General features: G+C 52.3%; 6 protein-coding genes across 6 annotated transcripts; 3 read left to right on the top strand and 3 right to left on the bottom strand.

Annotated features, from left to right (window-relative positions):
• Nucleotides 1–878: 878 nt before the first annotated feature.
• Nucleotides 879–6,406, bottom strand: MRS44_018868 (uncharacterized protein; the record flags this gene model as incomplete). Its single annotated transcript, XM_065615372.1, has 4 exons — nucleotides 879–1,065; nucleotides 1,130–4,863; nucleotides 4,909–5,166; nucleotides 5,213–6,406. 4 exons carry the CDS (start codon nucleotides 6,404–6,406, stop codon nucleotides 879–881), a joined length of 5,373 nt encoding a protein of 1,790 aa, XP_065471444.1.
• A 919-nt stretch (nucleotides 6,407–7,325) lies between these two features.
• MRS44_018867 (uncharacterized protein) lies at nucleotides 7,326–8,669 on the top strand (the record flags this gene model as incomplete). Its single annotated transcript, XM_065615371.1, has 1 exon — nucleotides 7,326–8,669. One exon carries the CDS (start codon nucleotides 7,326–7,328, stop codon nucleotides 8,667–8,669), a length of 1,344 nt encoding a protein of 447 aa, XP_065471443.1.
• A 135-nt stretch (nucleotides 8,670–8,804) lies between these two features.
• On the bottom strand, nucleotides 8,805–10,532 carry MRS44_018866 (uncharacterized protein; the record flags this gene model as incomplete). The annotated part of the gene is made up of 2 exons (XM_065615370.1): nucleotides 8,805–8,975; nucleotides 9,024–10,532. The coding sequence occupies 2 exons, from the start codon at nucleotides 10,530–10,532 to the stop codon at nucleotides 8,805–8,807; spliced, it is 1,680 nt and encodes a 559-aa protein (XP_065471442.1).
• A 1,122-nt stretch (nucleotides 10,533–11,654) lies between these two features.
• Nucleotides 11,655–12,358, top strand: MRS44_018865 (uncharacterized protein; the record flags this gene model as incomplete). The annotated part of the gene is made up of 5 exons (XM_065615369.1): nucleotides 11,655–11,657; nucleotides 11,717–11,834; nucleotides 11,888–11,940; nucleotides 11,996–12,241; nucleotides 12,293–12,358. The coding sequence occupies 5 exons, from the start codon at nucleotides 11,655–11,657 to the stop codon at nucleotides 12,356–12,358; spliced, it is 486 nt and encodes a 161-aa protein (XP_065471441.1).
• A 975-nt stretch (nucleotides 12,359–13,333) lies between these two features.
• Nucleotides 13,334–15,022, top strand: MRS44_018864 (uncharacterized protein; the record flags this gene model as incomplete). The annotated part of the gene is made up of 3 exons (XM_065615368.1): nucleotides 13,334–13,844; nucleotides 13,897–14,237; nucleotides 14,375–15,022. The coding sequence occupies 3 exons, from the start codon at nucleotides 13,334–13,336 to the stop codon at nucleotides 15,020–15,022; spliced, it is 1,500 nt and encodes a 499-aa protein (XP_065471440.1).
• Nucleotides 15,023–16,281: 1,259 nt separating this feature from the next.
• Nucleotides 16,282–16,823, bottom strand: MRS44_018863 (uncharacterized protein; the record flags this gene model as incomplete). The annotated part of the gene is made up of 2 exons (XM_065615367.1): nucleotides 16,282–16,671; nucleotides 16,752–16,823. The coding sequence occupies 2 exons, from the start codon at nucleotides 16,821–16,823 to the stop codon at nucleotides 16,282–16,284; spliced, it is 462 nt and encodes a 153-aa protein (XP_065471439.1).
• Nucleotides 16,824–17,129: the final 306 nt, after the last annotated feature.

Genomic DNA, 17,129 nt, shown 5'->3' with positions numbered 1-17,129 from the left:
AGCCATCTTCGTTATCACGATGTCGGGGGGCAGCTTCAATGCAAGGAGGTTGGAAGTGGGAACAAGCCCCCTACCTATTTTTAGTGCGGAATCAGTTCTGCCGCCCATCCCCGCCCTCTGTGTGGCTTGCCAAGAGACACTAGTTGAACTCAATTTTGTTCGAATTTCGTGAGTTCTTACGGTATGAGTGGTGTATTAACTACAAGCAAATGGGGAGGTATTGCAGGGGGGAATCCGGCATCAGAGACTGGACTAGGGAGGAGATGATGAGTTATCTTGATTGGGATAAAGCTGAGAATGAGCGGGTTGAACAGAATGTAGGGAAAGAGATGGCAGAGCAGCCTTTCTCAGGGCGGCGAGGAATGCAGGATATCTGGGATGCTGCCGGGAGAGATGTTATACTACAGGGTGGAGGGGCTTAGTTTTTGAGTGTTGTTTGGGGTGAAGTTAGCCATTTTGATGGTATTTTTCAATGCGTTGATACAAGAACGAAGAGCTTTCTACAAGAGAGAGGCCTCTGCTTTATATACTACGATGTGTAAAGTGATTCACTTGCATCGTGATAGCTGTGGTGTTCGGATGATGCGAGTGTACGCATTGTGTAATCTCCACGGCCCTGAGCGGGCTTGTATGTTGTAAATAGACTATGTACTCTATATTGAATAGCTGCATATATAGCGATTTGCTGTATCTCTTCAATTATGTGAATAGATGCCCTTTCTTTAGATGGGAGAGGGACATCGCAACTATCATGCTTACATAACGGATTATAATTACACCGCTGGCGGTGCCCAGGTCATGTGCGGATAATCACATCAGTATCAGTATCAGTATTTATTACGCCCGGGAGAACGGATCTCATAGGGCCGGTGGCTACGCTAAGCTGTCTTCACTTCCCCCGCTATTCCTCCAGACCACCCAAAAGAGCCCCACTCTTCCTTCCAGCTCGTCTCTTTTCCAGCCCCGCTCGCTTGACTCTGCTTGACAGGCCTGCTCGAAGGCCGATTTCTCCAAGTGTTCAGCATCCTATCCCCAGCAGCTGAAGCATGGTCTGTCAACATGAGGCTGTTTAATGTTAGTAGTCAGCTGTAGTGTTGGTGTTTAGTATGTTCTGTTTCCCTTTTTTCACCTCAGTCTTCCCGTCGCCATTGCAAACTTTACCGCCGCTCGCACCGCCTTCAGGTTAGGTGTCCATTTCGGTCCGTCCGACGCTGACTTTCCACCAAGGAAGTAGGAAAGGTTTCCCATCATGCTTTGTCCAGCTTGTCGCATGACTTCACGCTCCGTCTCCCATCTCGTGCATCGGAACAGAAAGTGTTCCACCGTCTCTGGTGCTCGTCCGCACTCACACATGTCCGATTCGGCGGTTCCTATCTTGCACAGATAGCTGTTGATCCTCGCCATTCCCGTGCGGAGCTGCGAGAGCACGTCAGCTTCCCGTCTCTTTAGGCCGTCATATAGCGCTTTCGTATGTTCGCCTGGTAGGGCTCGATCGATCCGCTTGGAGTAGCCGCCTACTTTGTCGGGGAGTGCCCGCTGCCGCCGCAATTGCGACGTCGCCAGCCTGGTCCGTGTCGACCGAGCCTGGTACGGCGGCGACTCTGGGGTGCATCCTGCTTTGGTCGCTTTCTTGGCTTGTCTCTTCGCCTTGCGGCCCATGGCGAAACCGTCGTTTCGGGACGGAGCCCAGATCATCTTGACCCTGTTGTTTCCTCTCGCCAGTCGTTCGATGTGTTCGTAGATCTGTCGGATGGTGGTCTGGCCAGATTGCTGTCGCGGTCGTGCGATCGCTTTCAGTGACGACTGGCAGCTTGATACCACGGTGAGCTCTCGACATTGCAGTCCGTCAGGCATGCATCGTAACGCCATCGCTATTGCCTCCAGTTCGGCCGTGTACGGGTTCTGGTCGTCTCGCGACCCGAGGGTGACCGAGTACCTGGCCACCATCCTACCAACTTGACCAGTTGACTCTTGCGTGACGAGGCCTCCCATAGCTACAAGCCCTTCTCTGTCAGAGGCACTGGTCGCGATGACGATATCTTTGGCATCGTTAGCTGCTGCTATCGCCGCCTCACGGTCGGCCTCGCATACCAGTGACACTCGGCTGTGCCACGGCGGTACTGCATAGGCTTGGATCGTTTCCATTCGCTCGATTCCGCTCTTCTCAAATGCAAGTGCCAACCTCTTGAGCGGTGACAAGTATCTCCGGCTCACTGATACTTTAAGCGTTGCGAGCGGATGCGTCTTTGGCAACGTCCGGACGTTGATGTACAGCTTCATGCCGGCTTGGGCGTGTCGTCCGTCTACTGTCTGGATACCGGCCTCCGCTTCCGCGACCGCCCGCGACACTGTCCGAAAGGCTCCCGTGATGGCCTGTGCTCCCATCTTCTGAGCCCTGTTGAGCCAGGTCAGTTCCTTCTCGCCACGTGCGTGCGACCAGACGACCGAGGCGTAGTCCATGGCCGGCGCCACAGCCGTGATGAAGAGCTGCCTAGCCGTGCGTGGGGACAGCATCTTGAGTCTCCTCAGGCACATGGCTACCGAGAGGCCTTTGGTGGCCGCCTCGGCCATGTGTTTCTTGAACCTGAGCTTCGCGTCCATGACCACTCCCAGGATCTTGGCCTCCTGCTTCGGCTTGATCTCCTTCCCTTTGACCATGAACGGCGTGCAGCTGGTACGCTCGGCCACGCGTGTGAAGTGGACGATGGTCGTCTTGTCACATTCAAATGTCGCCCCGCTGCGCTTCTCCCATTCCAGTGCGCGGTCAATAATGGCCTGTATTCCGTCTCTGTTCGCTTCCGCCGTCGGGCCTGTGACCCAGGCTGAGTAGTCGTCGACGAATGCGATCGAGCCTCCCTTTGCGTCTATCTTGCTCTGAACCAGGTCTGCGTTGAAGAAGAGAAAGAGCACGGGCGACAGTGGCGATCCTTGCGGAAGGCCAGCCTGTGGTAGCTCCCGTAGCGCAGAGGTGTAGCCGTTTACCGTGATGGTGGCCGTGCGACTCGAGCAGAATGCGTCTATCCATCTCACCAGCCCCTTGGGGATGCCCCGTGCTTCCAATCTTTGCAACAGTCTGTCCTTGAACACCCCGTTATAGGCCCCCTTGACGTCGAAGCTGACCAGGCTGACCACTTTGCGGTTCCGCCATGCTTTGTAGACCTGTTCCTGGAAGAGCAGCAGCGCCTGCTCTGCCGACCGCCGCTTTCTCGCACCGAAGTGGTTGGTAGGCAGGAGTCCGTATGTTTCGACGGCGTGTGAGATGCGATCCGCCACTACTGCTTCGAGGATCTTGCCTAGCGTCGACAATAGCGAGATCGGCCTCCACGCTTTTGCAATTCTGTAGTCAGCCTTGCCCGGCTTCTTGAGCGGAATGATCTTGGCAGTCCGCCACTGGTCCGGCAGTCGTCCTTCACCCAGTGATGTATGGAACAGATGTAGTACCCGCTCCTTCACCACCGGCCACAGCTGCTTCCACACCATCGCCGGCAATCCGTCCTCTCCGGGTGCCTTCCAAGCCTTGGCCTCCATGACTTTCTCCTCCACCTCCCCCATCGTCAGGTTCGGCATGGCCACTTCTCTGCGATGCGGCCGTGGGCCTTCATCTTCTATGTCGGTCGGTAGTGGTGGGAAGAACGCGTTGAGCAGTTCCTCCGCCTGTTCAGCCTTGTCTTGTGTTGTTGCTCCGTTTGTTCTTTTCAGCGGAGGCACTTTGTCGCCGTTTGTTTCGTCTCCAGGCTTCAGGTACTTGGCAGCTTGCCAGATGTTGGTCCCGTCGGCGAGGAAGTCTTCCCAGTGTGCCTTCTTCTGCCTTCGGATGGCGTCGTGGTACTCCTTGGCTGCTTCTTTGGCTCGGGTTTCCAAATTGTCGATTCGCTGACCAGCCCGACGCCGGGTCCTCGCTAGGTTCCTCCAAAACGTGTAACTTCTTCGGAGCCTTGTGAGATCTGTCGTCCACCATCGCTTCGCGTACGGCGATGGCTTTGCTCTTGGGACAAGTTCGTGGATCGTGTCTAGGACCACGTCCATCAACCTGTCAGTCTGTTCTTGAACTCCACCGCCCCACGGGAGTGGTGCCAGCTTGTCTTGCACTTTCGCCCTGATCGCGTTCCATGGTGCGTTCTTGAACAGCAGCCTCGAGCCCGCCATCCTCTCTGGTGTCGTGAGATCAAATTCCGTCTCGATGGCCCTGTGGTCTGATCCATGTTCAGTCGGATGGATCCCGCAGTGAACCATCTCGTCTGCCAGTTCAGCTGATGCGAGCATCAGGTCGATCGTACTCTCCCCACCGGGTCCTTCCCACGTCTTCGTCCCCCGCGGGAGGAGACTGAGTAGGCCGTGCTCGTCCATGAGGTCGATGATCGGGCTCGCTTCGCCTTGCCTCCTGCCTGTCACCTCATCGCCTCCCCAGAGCTGGTCGTGGCGGTTGAAGTCACCGGCCAGGATGACGTCCGTTCTTTTCCCCGTGCTGTTGCGAAAACTTGTGATTGTCGTGTGCAACTGTCTCATGGTAGTGTGCAGAGCGTCTTCATCTTTTCCTGCCACGTACACTGACACCACCAAGACTTCTCGGTCGGGCCATCTAAGTATCGCCCCGGTCAGGTCAGCCGAAGGGATGGGCACCTGCTCAGTTTCTAGATCGCTGCGTATCCAGAGCATACTCCGGATCGGCCACTGCGTCTCGTGTCTCTTTGATGGTACGAATCTCGTCCAGTTCCTGTGGTGGTTCGGTGTCGTCATCAGCGTCCCATCGATGTTCAGCGCGTATGGCTCGGCCACCGCCAGTACTGCATAGTCCTGCAAGTCCCTATCGTTCATCATGCTCAGCTGCACCACATCTCTCTTCCGCACGTTGAGCTGTAGGATCTGGAGGTTAGTGGCCATCGGTCATATGCAGTTGTCGCATCCGACAGTTTCGGCTGAGCGACTCGTGTGGCCCTCCACAGAGAATGCACTTTGGCTCGACCGCCTGGCAGTCTCGGTGTCGATGGCCCGTCTCCGCGCACTTGCCGCATCGTTGCGCCTTGCTGCATGCGAAAGCTTTATGGCCAATCTCCCAGCAGTTGTAGCACTGAGCCGGGCCTTGACGCCGCTCAAAGACGTTGGTGCTGGCCGACTCTCCCGCAAGGTGGAAATACCTCTCTTCAAGCAGCCGTCGCGCATCGCTCGCTTTAGTGACGTAGATCACCATCGAGCCGTACATCTTACCATTTACCTTGTCGCTGAGCCAGTGCATCTTGGCGATCGTCACCTCGTTTTCCTTCCCTAGTGCCTCCGCCGCACCTGGCAGCACATTACCGGACGAGTCCAGCACCGCAGTCCTGTTTGCGTCGTCGACCTTGACCGGGTATAGCTGGTCTCTGAGCACTCTGGCGCCCTTGACCACCGACTTCTCCGCCGCCTCTCTGATAAGCTGCATCTCTGCTTCGTTTCGGCACACCACCTTGATGCGGTCTGCGTTCCTCGCGTCTTTCACCACGGCTGCGCACCGCCAGCTCTGTTGGCCTTCCCTGGCCCGCACCTTCTCTTCGATCGCTTGACGAACTTCTCCAACTTGCGCCTTGCCTCTGTCCTCTTCGCTGACCCGCGAGGTATCGATGGTGCAGAACAAGGTATCCGTGAATGAGGATGGGGTCGTGCGCATGGACGATAGTGTGCGGATATTGCTTGGCTGGCTCGTAGGCGGGGTGCGGGCTACGTCTGCATACGATGGCTGTGGGCTCGTCTGAGCACTGCTGGAGATGCTGTCGGCCATCGTGTTTAGCTGTTCCTTCACCTGTTTCATTTCTTCTTTCACTTGTTTCAACTCCTCTGCCGTCTGGGGTTGTGTTCTCCCTAGCTCTTTCATAACTTGCTCTCGCATCTGCTCAAGGTCTCTTGCAGCCTGTTCACGCATGGCTTTGAGCTGCCTGGTGGCTTGTTCGTGCGAGCGTCTGAGCTCGTCCGCCTTCTTCAATTCCTCGGCTGCCTGGGCCTTGATCGTCTGGATTTCCTGCTGGAGTTGGCGTATCATCTCCAGCTGCTCGCTCATCATCCGCGTTGCCGTTCGCTGGTTCTCCATCAACGCGTCCCAGAGCCTCTCTAGCATCTTCCTCTGCTCACTCATCAAATGGGCCGACGTCTCCTGGAGCATCGCTCGGAACATGATCTGCATGGGCGACGCGTGGTTGCCCGTCGCGCCTTCCGTCGTCTGCGATTCTCTGGCCCCGTCGGCCAATCCAGTCTCGCCTTCATTTTCACCATCCCGCGGCTGTTGTGACCCGTTCCTCTTCACTGTATCACTCCTCTTCTCAATCGCCTGTAGCCTTTCCTGTAGTTTTGCAGTCGGCTTCACAGGTCTTGAGGACCGACGCGCCACGGTGATTGAATCTCCACCTCGCACCAGGATCTCGTCGGCAGTCGCGTCCATTTCGCGGCACCGCGCCCACGGTCGCACCGGCCTCTACGTCCCTCAAAAGGATTGTAAAGATTGTAAAGATTGTAAAGATTGTAAAGATTGTAAAGATTGTAAAGATTCTCGTATGAGGAATAGAACGTGCAGGAAGGCAGGGATCCTACGACCCACCGGCTTTTACGGAGGCCGATAGGGAACACTGTTGCAAAAACCCCCCTGTCAGTTGTCTTTTGGGTCCCTTCCCCACTCTTAAGCCAGAAATCACCCCACACCTTATTAGTCCAGATACTTAGGCATGAGTAGTAGAGCAGGTACTGCGGACCAGCAGCGGGCCCGCGCGGTACATATCCGTCCCGCCCAAGCAACCCCCATCGCAAATACTGCGAAGTAGCAACGGGCCCGCGCGACGTTCTAGAATCTCGATCTACACAATGTGGTCTAAGAGGTTTAGTTCTTTTCAAGCAATTCTTAGCGAGCGATACGGTATTGTAATCAACCTGATTTTCATTGGCTGTGGTTGCAAGTCGAACGGCGCTATGCCGGATGATAATCACTTTGTCCAGCTTCAAAAGCTGTGGACGTGTATATGCTAGCGTCCCCTTTTCTATAGCCTCAAATTTCAATTCAGAGACTCGCGTTGCGAACTCCATTTGAGTAACAGGCACAATTCTTGCATAAGCGATTTTCACTCCAGGTGCCAACATCTATGTGTGAGCACACAGCGTGATATGCCAGCAGCGGCTTAGCGCAGTGTTCCCCGCGCCGGGTCAGCAGCGGACTAGCGCGGCGATCTCATGCTCAGGACAGTCTAGTGATCATCATCCACCGTAGCAAAGGGCAACATTGTTATGGTTTGTAAACATTAAATCTCGTTCCCAACGTCAGTTTGGTTCTTTTTTTGCCTCCATTTTCTCAACGTCTCTCTTCAAACAGAATGGCACCCCCAGACATCCCCCCTGAGTACGTCTACTGCGTCAAAGCTGGGAAGAAGCATCATGATCTCTTTACCACCATATACGCTGGCGAAAACTATTGTGGCCGTTGCGGCTTAGCCAACCCATTTCAATCCCAACGCCGGGCCAGGTCTAGGACTCCAGCCCTTCCTGGCCCGTATGATGAGGTGGTTGAGGTGGATGACTCTCCGCCACACCCAGTCAGCCCGGCAAGTCAGCTTATGCGCAACAAACCAAAACCAGTGTCATCTGCCGGTATTGGGTATGCACAACTACTCCCCAACGCAGTGTCTGTCCCCAACGGGGTGACTGCGAATACACGGGCACGCCAACATCCTTTCAAGCCGTCAAGCGGTCCTCCCCATCCGCAGTTCATGGCGATTGCCTCGGCGGCTAGTCAAGCCATTCAGAACACTAAAAGCAGCACCAGAAAGCCTACGAGGCAGCGTACTGGCTACCAATGGGTCCACATCAGTCTCCTACTCATGAGCTTGGAGACCAGGTACTTCAATGGTCTTGCGGTAGAGGTCCCAGAGACAGTGCTGCCTCTAAAAGATACGGTGATCAAGTTCAACTCGGCAGACCTCCTTACCTGGCCCTCGTTCACTCAGACCTTATTCGAACACCTACATCCGCTCCCGAGCACCATAGACCCCACCAACCAAGAGCTTTGGAAGCTTTCTTACGCTTCGTCTTTCTCCGGAAAGAAAATCGTCACCGTTCCCAATACCGATAAGTTCACGACGCCCTCAAGCATGCTCACTTCTGGGCACTTTTCGAACAACCAAGCGGGCCAGTTAAAGGTGCTCGTCGTCCTGACATCGACAGACGTGGGTGACAAGCAGGAGCCAATCACACCGCTAAGGCCAGATGAATATTCAACACCGGCCAAGGACGGCAAGAAACGGAAGGTCAAACAGGAGGATTCGAGCCCAGCTCCTGGGCTCAAGAAACGTATCAAGCAAGAGAGGCAGATCAATCAGGACAATGGTACGAAGAATAGGGAACAGGTCAAGCAGGAAAAGGCAGTTCCAGCTTCCACCTACCTGAACTTGGCGTATGAGGACCGTAACGATATCCTCGACAACATCGTTGTGAAGGGGGATGTGGTTGACCTCAGCGAATCCGAAGACGCGGTCACCGAGCTAATGCTTGATAGCGTCTCTGATGGGGAGGGAGATGAGCGTGATGCAGACCAAGAGGACGAGGTCGACTGTGAGAGCGAGACAAGTCTTTTCAAGGAGTTCGTATGCAACCAGACTAAGCTCTTGCCTATCGAAATACTGATCTCAGCAGGTAAGCCCGCAGTCGGCAGTCATCCCTGACTCCATCGAAGGAGCCCAAACCCAACAATACGCGGATGGTGCTGTTGAAGGACTTCCCCCGCCCAGTCTACACGTTTTAGAGGCACAAAGATTCCCATGACCTTTGCCTCTCGACCCAGAAAAAGGAAGGATTGACTACTCAGGTTCCCCATCAGACCGGTCACCATCCTCCCCATCATCACTTATTTCCTCGATGTCATTTCCTTCTTCGTCTTCAACACTAAACTCAACAAGTGGTTGTTCTGCTGGTTCCCCATCTTCCAATTCGTCTTGTCGGGCTTGATCTGCTCGTGCAAGTAATCCTTCCTATATGTAGTTAGACAATTTAATGCGCAGACAGACGCGGTAGCTTACATATTCAGCAACTCCCCCAGTTGGAGCCCTACGGTACGCCAGCACAGGTGGCTGTCTACTTTCGATGTGTTGAATGATCCTGTCCCGAAGGGCAAGGTAGAAGCGCTTGAATGGACGCAGCTTATCAGGGTCCTGGTGATTGCCAAGGACTACGTCATCGTAGCCCATTTCTGTGAGGACACCGCGGCACCACTCCTTCGTCTCTGGCTCTAGACATGTGCTGATATCGATACCAGCCAGGGGTCGTAGCATTTCGCCTAGAACCGGGCGGTCGATAGGGATCCCCCAATTGCAGGCCTTGTCTGGGTCAGGGTAATGATAATTCATCCAGGGCTGGCCGTGGACAACGTGGGGACGGTTCTTCTGGAGGCGTATTTTGTGTAGATTCCACGCTTCGACGAAGTCGAAGAGCTCTTGACGCAGTACACCTTCGAAGACAGCGTAGATAGCAATCTGGTCCTCAAGCATGCTGCCGTCAAAATCCCCATCCCTAGCAAGCTCTCCAAAGTAGTCTACCCACTGTCGGGAACAGACGTGAAGCATGCGTTCCCACCAACCCTCGATTTTGACATTCTTCGTACTCGGTGCCGCCTTGTAGGAATCCTTCAATCGTTTGCCCTGTTGGAAGACCTGTCCATTCCATTCCACGCATCCGCCTGCAGCCAAAGCAAAGTTCCAGTGGGCTGCTGCGACTAATGGCGTTTCACTGCCCCTGTCTGCTTGCAGAAACCACGGGCGGAAGCCATAGGTGTCGCATGCAGCCAAATACTGCTTCAACACACTCAAGGCGGTTGTAGCAGAGTGGCCAACATAGAACCAGATAATGTTGCGTGAGTAGGCATCGATTGCGGCGTATATCTCGAATCCATACGCCTTGAGCTTATCGTGGCCGTCAATACACCACTGGTAGTTTGGCCCCGGGACAAGGAACTGCCCTTTCTTCCTCCGCATCATCCTTTTGCGCATCTCAACCTCGTTTGGGAACATAATTTTGTACATCTCAAAGAGGGGATCTCTTGGTACCCAGAGCTGCTGTTGCTGGCGCAGATATGGCTGGAGAAACCTTCTGCCGTATCCTGCAATGGCATTGGACCGCTGCGCCATCTCGACAATAACCTGCTCTGTCTTCTCCAATAAGGTAAGGCGTTCTTCATCGCTATTGATGCGACGAACCCAGCGGCGGTCCGGGTGAAGTCTGATCCGTTTTAAACCTCTTATGGTGATGGGCCAGCCTTGCCTCTGAAGGACACTCAAGGTCTGCTTCTCGGTAAGGCCAACGCGGAAGATAAGGTCGCGGATAGCTTCTACAAGCTCAGGCGTCTCAATGGTACGTGATTGCTGACGCGGAAGTCCCCAGCTGGCTATCCGCCGGGAGATTGTGCTGAGGTCGACAGCGATATGGTGACGCTTCCGAAGCTTATGCCTGATCTTGCTTCGCGAGGCGCCATTGAGGTACAGAAAGGTGATATAGTCACGGTACTGATCGATGGGACTGGGTGGCCGTGCCATGGCGTTGGAGGTGAGTATGTAGGTAGGGGTAATCTCTTAGTATTAGAAAAGGTAGACTGTTAGGACGGAGCCCCTATTTAAGCAGGGCGAATTGGCTAATTTGCACTACCCCGCAGCGGCTCAATAGCTGGCCCGGTGCGGACTGGGCAACCAGTGAATCAGACGAAATGCAATGCCACTATTAGGGAATGGGAACAATTAGGACCCCACCTTTGGAAGTGACTGCAAGTTTTTAAAAAAACATCAAATCCCTTCCAACCTCTTTCCTCCCTCTCCTTCTCCACCATGTAGCTAAGAAATGTGCTTAGCTCCTCGCCTTCAAAGTACAACTTTAATATACTTATTTAGCTTGGACCCCCTGCGCTATTAAAATTTGGGTCCAAAACACAACGAACACATCACAGTGCGCCACGTAAAACCCACTAAAATCTATCTTATAAAAACATAAATAAATAAGTATATAAGCTAGATAAAAATAATTTAAAAATTATATTAAGACTAGAATTAAGATAGCTTTATATAATATTTAAATAGAATTTTATTTTATCTTTAAAGTATAAATATAAAGTTTTAAAGAAATAAGATAAATTTTAGAGTTTAAATAAGCGCTATAAAAAAGTTATCACACTGTATTTCTAGCGCTAAGGCTTCTATGTTCTTAGTATAGAGACCACTAACCTATAGCGCTTATATTTCTAAAAATTAGTTATTTTATAAAATAATAAATAACACTAAGAATCTTTACTTAAAAAATTTAGAAAAAATATATATTATATATTTACTATTTACTTATATATTCCTCTTTTTTCTCTTTTCTAGCTCTTTTATTTCTCTATTTATTCTTATTTTAAAACTCTATAAAATCGCGTTTTAAGGTGGCGCACCCTAAAGCGTTCGTTCTGCTTTGACCCCCGATTTTATCATCGCCAAATACATTGAGCGGCCTCCCACGAGCACCGCTCTCGTAGCGAATAAGCTGATAATCAGCAGCGTCATCGCTGCCGATCCCCGATATCTGGAGCGGCGGCCTCTGTCTCAGCGGGTGGGGATCCCTCCTAGAACCAAAACAGCAAGGAAAAAGGAAAGGTTCAGCCTAGTGGCCGCAAATTCGCGGGCAGAATTATGGTAAATCCAGTCAGCTGCTATACAGCCAAGAGACCGCTACTAACACTCTGTTTGAGCAGAAGAAGAAGAAGCAAAAGAAGAAGGCCCCTCCCATTGGCTCTGCGCGTGACTTCCCCTGCCGCCCTTGCGTTACTCGCGCTACCAAGAGCCCAGGGTATGAGTGTGCCTCCCAGGACAGTAAGTAGCTTGTTTTGCTATTTAAGCTTGCCAGGCCAACATATATGGGATAGATACTGGTGCCGCTTGCTGGGCCTGCGCAAAGAATGGTCATACCTGTAGGCCTGTAAGTAGTCTTCTCCAGCTCTCGGTTAGTGAGCTGCTAATTAGCTGCTATCTAGGTCCCTGCTGGTGCAGTCGCTACTGTGCGTGTCTTTTGGGAGCTGAACCGGCAGATTGACGACATGAGCGAGGATCCTGGCGATGCCTGGCGCTCCGCCGCGCAGCGTGCAGCACAGCAGCTTCGTGCCTGCAGTGCCGCTCCAGCTCCGGCTCTGGCTCCACGTGGTGAAGCAGATGAAAAGACTCTCGAGGAGCGAAAGGTTGCAGCGTTGGAGGCTATTGCCGAGGCTGCTCGGCTCTGGACTGTAGGTGAATCAAACTCGCCAGCTAAGTTCCACTATTAACTTAACGCCTAGCAACTTAACAAGCTAGACGAGGAGAGCGTGGAGGAGGATGAAGATGGAGAGGACGAAGATAACTAAGTCTTGATTATTGTCCGATGTGGAGGGTGGTTACGGGGCGGGGGCCATAACAGGGGGTCTTTATATCCATCGTACAACGAAGCTGCTCTTCGCTGGTCCGCTGCGACCCCGCTGCTGTTGCCGAACCTACTCTTGCGTGTCAAACTAAAGGAATCACGGTTCTAAGGTACATGTCTCAATGTACTGTGGGGCCGTCAATGCATTCGCGCTAACCCATTTTGTCAGTTGGAACGTGCTTTTTGGGTTTTGCAACAGTGACCTCTATAGGCTGCCGCAGGCTTTCCTAAATTTCGTGAGGTAATACGGTATTATCCCATTTCGGTTCGGTAAAGCAGGGTGCGTGCGCAACACCAATACGTACCTTTGACAAACATCGCTGTGCCAGGCCTGGCTTGGAGGGGCAGAAAGGAAGAAAGCTTTACTTTTATTTGCGTGGATACGTTCGTGGCAAAGCGATGCGCGACCGTTTTGTGACGCGCCAGACCTCGATGGCCACCTCCTGCCGCTGCCGGCCCGCCTGGTCTTGCATCCAATTGGCTTCTTTCCGGCGACAGTCACGTTCATGCGCAAGTCAACCTTCCTTGGCGATGACCGTTGCCAGTCAAATCTGCTTTGAGTCACAATAAGCCTTGTCTGCACCCGTCCAATTCAGGTGTCTTTTCGAGGTACCATGCAGTACCCACCTGCCGGTAATACCCACCTGCCGGTAAGCAAAAAAAATATTTCCCCATACAAAATGCCCAATTTCACTTACACAGTACTTTATCAAAAGGAAAGATTTTTTCATGAGAAAATATCTGCTGTATTAAGAATTGTATGGAATTTAATATTCCAGCATTGTCTAGTTAATGACGCATGCGGCATGGTCGCACGGCACTAATGTAAAATGTCTCAAATTGCCTCCCTTATCACCCAGCCTCCCCAAAGCTTCATCCAGAATTTTCTCTTTCCCACCTTTCCTCAATCACCTCAAACATGCCTCGATTATCTTATACGGAGGAGGATGTTATCCAGGCCGTACTGGATGTCACCGATAATGGCCTCTCCCAGAACCAGGCTGCCCAGAAGAATGGCGTCCCTCAAACCACTCTTTCTGACCGATTAAGAGGCCTACCGTCAAAATCAGAGGTCACTCAGCCTGCCCAGCTGCTATCCAAGTCGGAGGAGTCCAGGTTGGTCACCTGGATACTTCGACAAGAGGCCTTGGGCTACGCTCCTTCCCACAGTCAAGTCCGCGCCACCGTCGCTGCCCTCTTGAGACAGCAGGGCCGGGAAAGGCCTATCGGTGTGCACTGGCTAGCCAGATTCATTAAACGCCATCCCAATATCAAGACGAAGGTGGGGAAACGTCAGGAAGCTGCAAGGTTCAATTCCTTCACCCCAATGGCCGTCAATTGGTACTTTGATATCCGCGAGAGCGAATATGGCTGGATCAAACCGGAGAACACGGTTAATGTTGACGAGGGCGGGATCATGGCTGGATTTGGTGAGCATTGATTATTTTTGCTACGAAACTCTCTAATCCACTGAAAAAATAGGCTTGGATTCCTTGGTCATTGGCAGTAGCGACCCTCGGAGGAAGGCCTTCCTCAAGGGCTCGCAGTCCCGCACTTGGACTACCTTTATGGAAGCCGTCACCGCAGATGGCCGTCTTCTCAAGCCGGGGATTATCTTCAAAGGTAAAGAGCTCCAGCAACAGTGGTTTATCGACGAGCTCCGGGGGGTCGCCGACTGGTATTATATCACGTCCGACAATGGCTGGACGGACAACCATATCGCAGTCGAGTGGCTAAAGGAGGTCTATCTGCCTCAAACGCAACCGGCGGATGAGTCTGATGCAAGGCTCATCATATTAGATGGCCATAGGAGCCATGTATCTGTGAGTATCTACCTGTTCTAGATCAGAAATCCCTCTGACGGCGCTGACTGAGAATTCAGGATGAGTGGATGGCTACGTGCTTTTTGAACAACGTATATTGCTGTTACCTGCCTGCTCATTGCTCCCACGGCCTACAGCCACTTGACAATGGCCCATTCAATGCATCCAAGGCTGCCTATCGCAAAGAGCTCCAAAAACTGACCAGCCTGACCGATTCTGCGCCGGTGGACAAGGTCAACTTCATCAAGGCCTATGCCAAGGCCAGGGAAGTGGGTATGACGAAGAAAAATATCCTCTCAGGCTGGAGGGTGACTGGGAACTGGCCGATTTCACGGCGGAAAGCGCTCATACATCCTGAGATCCAGCCGGACAAGAAAGAAACGACGCCCGGGTCGGACAGCCACCGAGACGGGCAAGTCGACTCTGATAATACGCCAAAGACCAGCCGCCACATCCGAGATCTGGGGAAGAACAAGAGTCCGTCAACAAGAAGGCGCTATTCTGTGATATCGAGAGGGTTTGAAGCTCAAGAGTCAAAGATCGCCTCTCTAAGCACCAGAATAGCCAGTCTGGAGGAGGAAGTTAGCCGGTTGAGCAGAGGCAAGAAGAGGAAGGCGATACCGAATCCCAACAAAAGATTCATGACATTGGCGGAGGCTCTAGTGGCTGGTGAGACTATTTCCGGGGCAAACGAAGCAATTGAAGAAGCGGATGCTGTTGAGGATGTGATCGAGGTGGGAGGGATGGAAGAAGATGAGAGTTCAAATTCGGAGGGGAAGAATTAGCTGTGGTACGCACACGCGCAGGGCGTGAGGTCAAAATACCGCGGAAATATTAAAATTTACTTGATTCTAAAACGAAATTCGAAACTAATTTCACGGGTTTTATTTTTGGTGAATTTTCCACATATGGTTGAAAAATTGCATTTTGTATGGGGAAATATTTTTTGCTTACCGGCAGGTGGGTATTACCGGCAGGTGGGTACTGCATGGTATGTAAGAGAAGGCAGAGCGAGTGGCGGCAAGATCGCCTACCGCAAGAGATACCGGAATTTAGGGTTTAATTAAATAGAGAGTTGGTCATACTAGTCAGTAGTAACATCAATTAAGTAAAAGCAAAAATTAGGGATTGGTCGGGACTACGAAGAGTCAATGTGGCTACTCCAGTCAGGGGCTGGGATAGCAAACCTGGCATTTCGCTGTATCTTGCTTTTTTCAGGGCTACTGGCCTAGGGGAGGATCCTTTTTAGCCCATCACAAGATTCGAATGACGACATGACGGAAGCACTTTTCGAACTACCGAACGATCTTGAAGACCAGTCCGCGGGTATCAAGTCAAGTCTCAACACTTTAGTGATCCTTCGGGAGCAACTGGACAATCCGAACCAACTATTCAAGTGCGAAAGCCACGCCAAGTTACCACACAAGGACGAAGGTCGTGGACTCTACGAGCAAGTTCGGAGACAGGCTTCATTGCGACACCCACCATGCTAATATACGGTCGAGATCCTGACAGGGTAGGGGCGAGAGATTTCCAAGGTTGGTTCTCGACGACCTTCCCGAGGCTTGCAGCGCTCGCCAAGAAATCGGCTCCGTCTGCTAATCGCGTTCCTTGTGTTGGAAACCACATCATATTACTGTTGGAGATCACAAGTGTGAGGCGACCAAGGCGGTGGCAAAGTATGGAAGAAGGAGGAACATTCTACAAGAGATCGTGCCTGTACATAAACAGCGGCTCCCTATTGCACTTGTAGTATGAATCAAGTAACCTGCATCTTTTCATTTCAACAGACCACCCCCTACCGGAGGCACGGAGGTCAGGGGATGGTCGATTTAGAGGCCTCCACAGTAGATACGCTGCCAATTACACTTCCGCCGTCTTGATCCTGACCACAAAAGAAAGCCCAACTTCTCTAACGGCATAAGACATCTCGTCACTTCGTTTCTCAAGGCATATATCATAACAGAATGACAACTCGAACAAACAAGGCCTAACACATGCGAAATGCACACCTCGCCGCTATCATATAGCCTAGTCCACCTTGCTAGGACCATTCGTAGGTACCATCATCGTTCTGATGGTACCATCTCTGGTATTGTCTACTCCAGTACCAATATCCATCCCGCGTTTCTCCGTCTCCGGGCCCAGAACTCCCACTCGGCCCGGTTGCATAGCCCCCTGCACTGGAGCTCCCCATGGTATAGCCCCCTGCGTAGGAGCTCTCGCCGGCACTTGTCGAACCGGCGGCACCAGAGACACTGCGATCCAGAAGAACGCCTTCGGCCTGAAGATACCCAATGGTCTCACGTGTCCACTCCTGGCAGCGTCGAAGAGGCTGGTTCTTGTTGATTCGTTTGGGCCCGTTGAATTGCTTGGCGGGTGGAGGATTGGCGCGGCAGATGGAGTCAACGCGAGGCAGGTCGTTGACCTCGACCTATCCTAACTGCGACATTGATATGAAGGTAGTCGACAACGAGGGACTCTTAGATGTTTGTCTGGTTTCGTAAGTCATACCCCTCTGTATATCGCCTGTGACGTGGAAGAGAGTTCCTCGCCCATCATCTTGGGTTTGGACGAAGATAGCATGATGATTCCGCGGCATTCCCGCGTATTCAATAAGGTAGACGGCATGGTATGACATATTGAAATTGGGGTTTCCGAAAAGCTGGGCCTTCGTTTTCTTCTTGCGAGATGAGAGGGGGAGAAAAAGAAAAAGAAAAAGGAGATAGATTGTCTTAAGGTCTTGCGGTGGCTGCGGCAACTATTGCGGATCGGGAGGTTAAACTCTGACTTGGAGGGAATGGTTAAGAAGCCGCCTGCGTTTATATTCTACATATATGCTACCTTCACGGGTAGGTAGGCCCAGGGCTGGTGTTGGTAAGAACTATCTTT

This window comes from Fusarium solani (genome assembly GCF_023522795.1).
Source record: "Fusarium solani strain SB1 chromosome Unknown bctg00000017, whole genome shotgun sequence".
Taxonomy (NCBI): Eukaryota; Fungi; Ascomycota; class Sordariomycetes; order Hypocreales; family Nectriaceae; genus Fusarium; species Fusarium solani.
The sequence above is the reverse complement of the archived record's forward strand: the minus strand, read 5'-3'. Positions and strand labels throughout refer to the sequence as shown.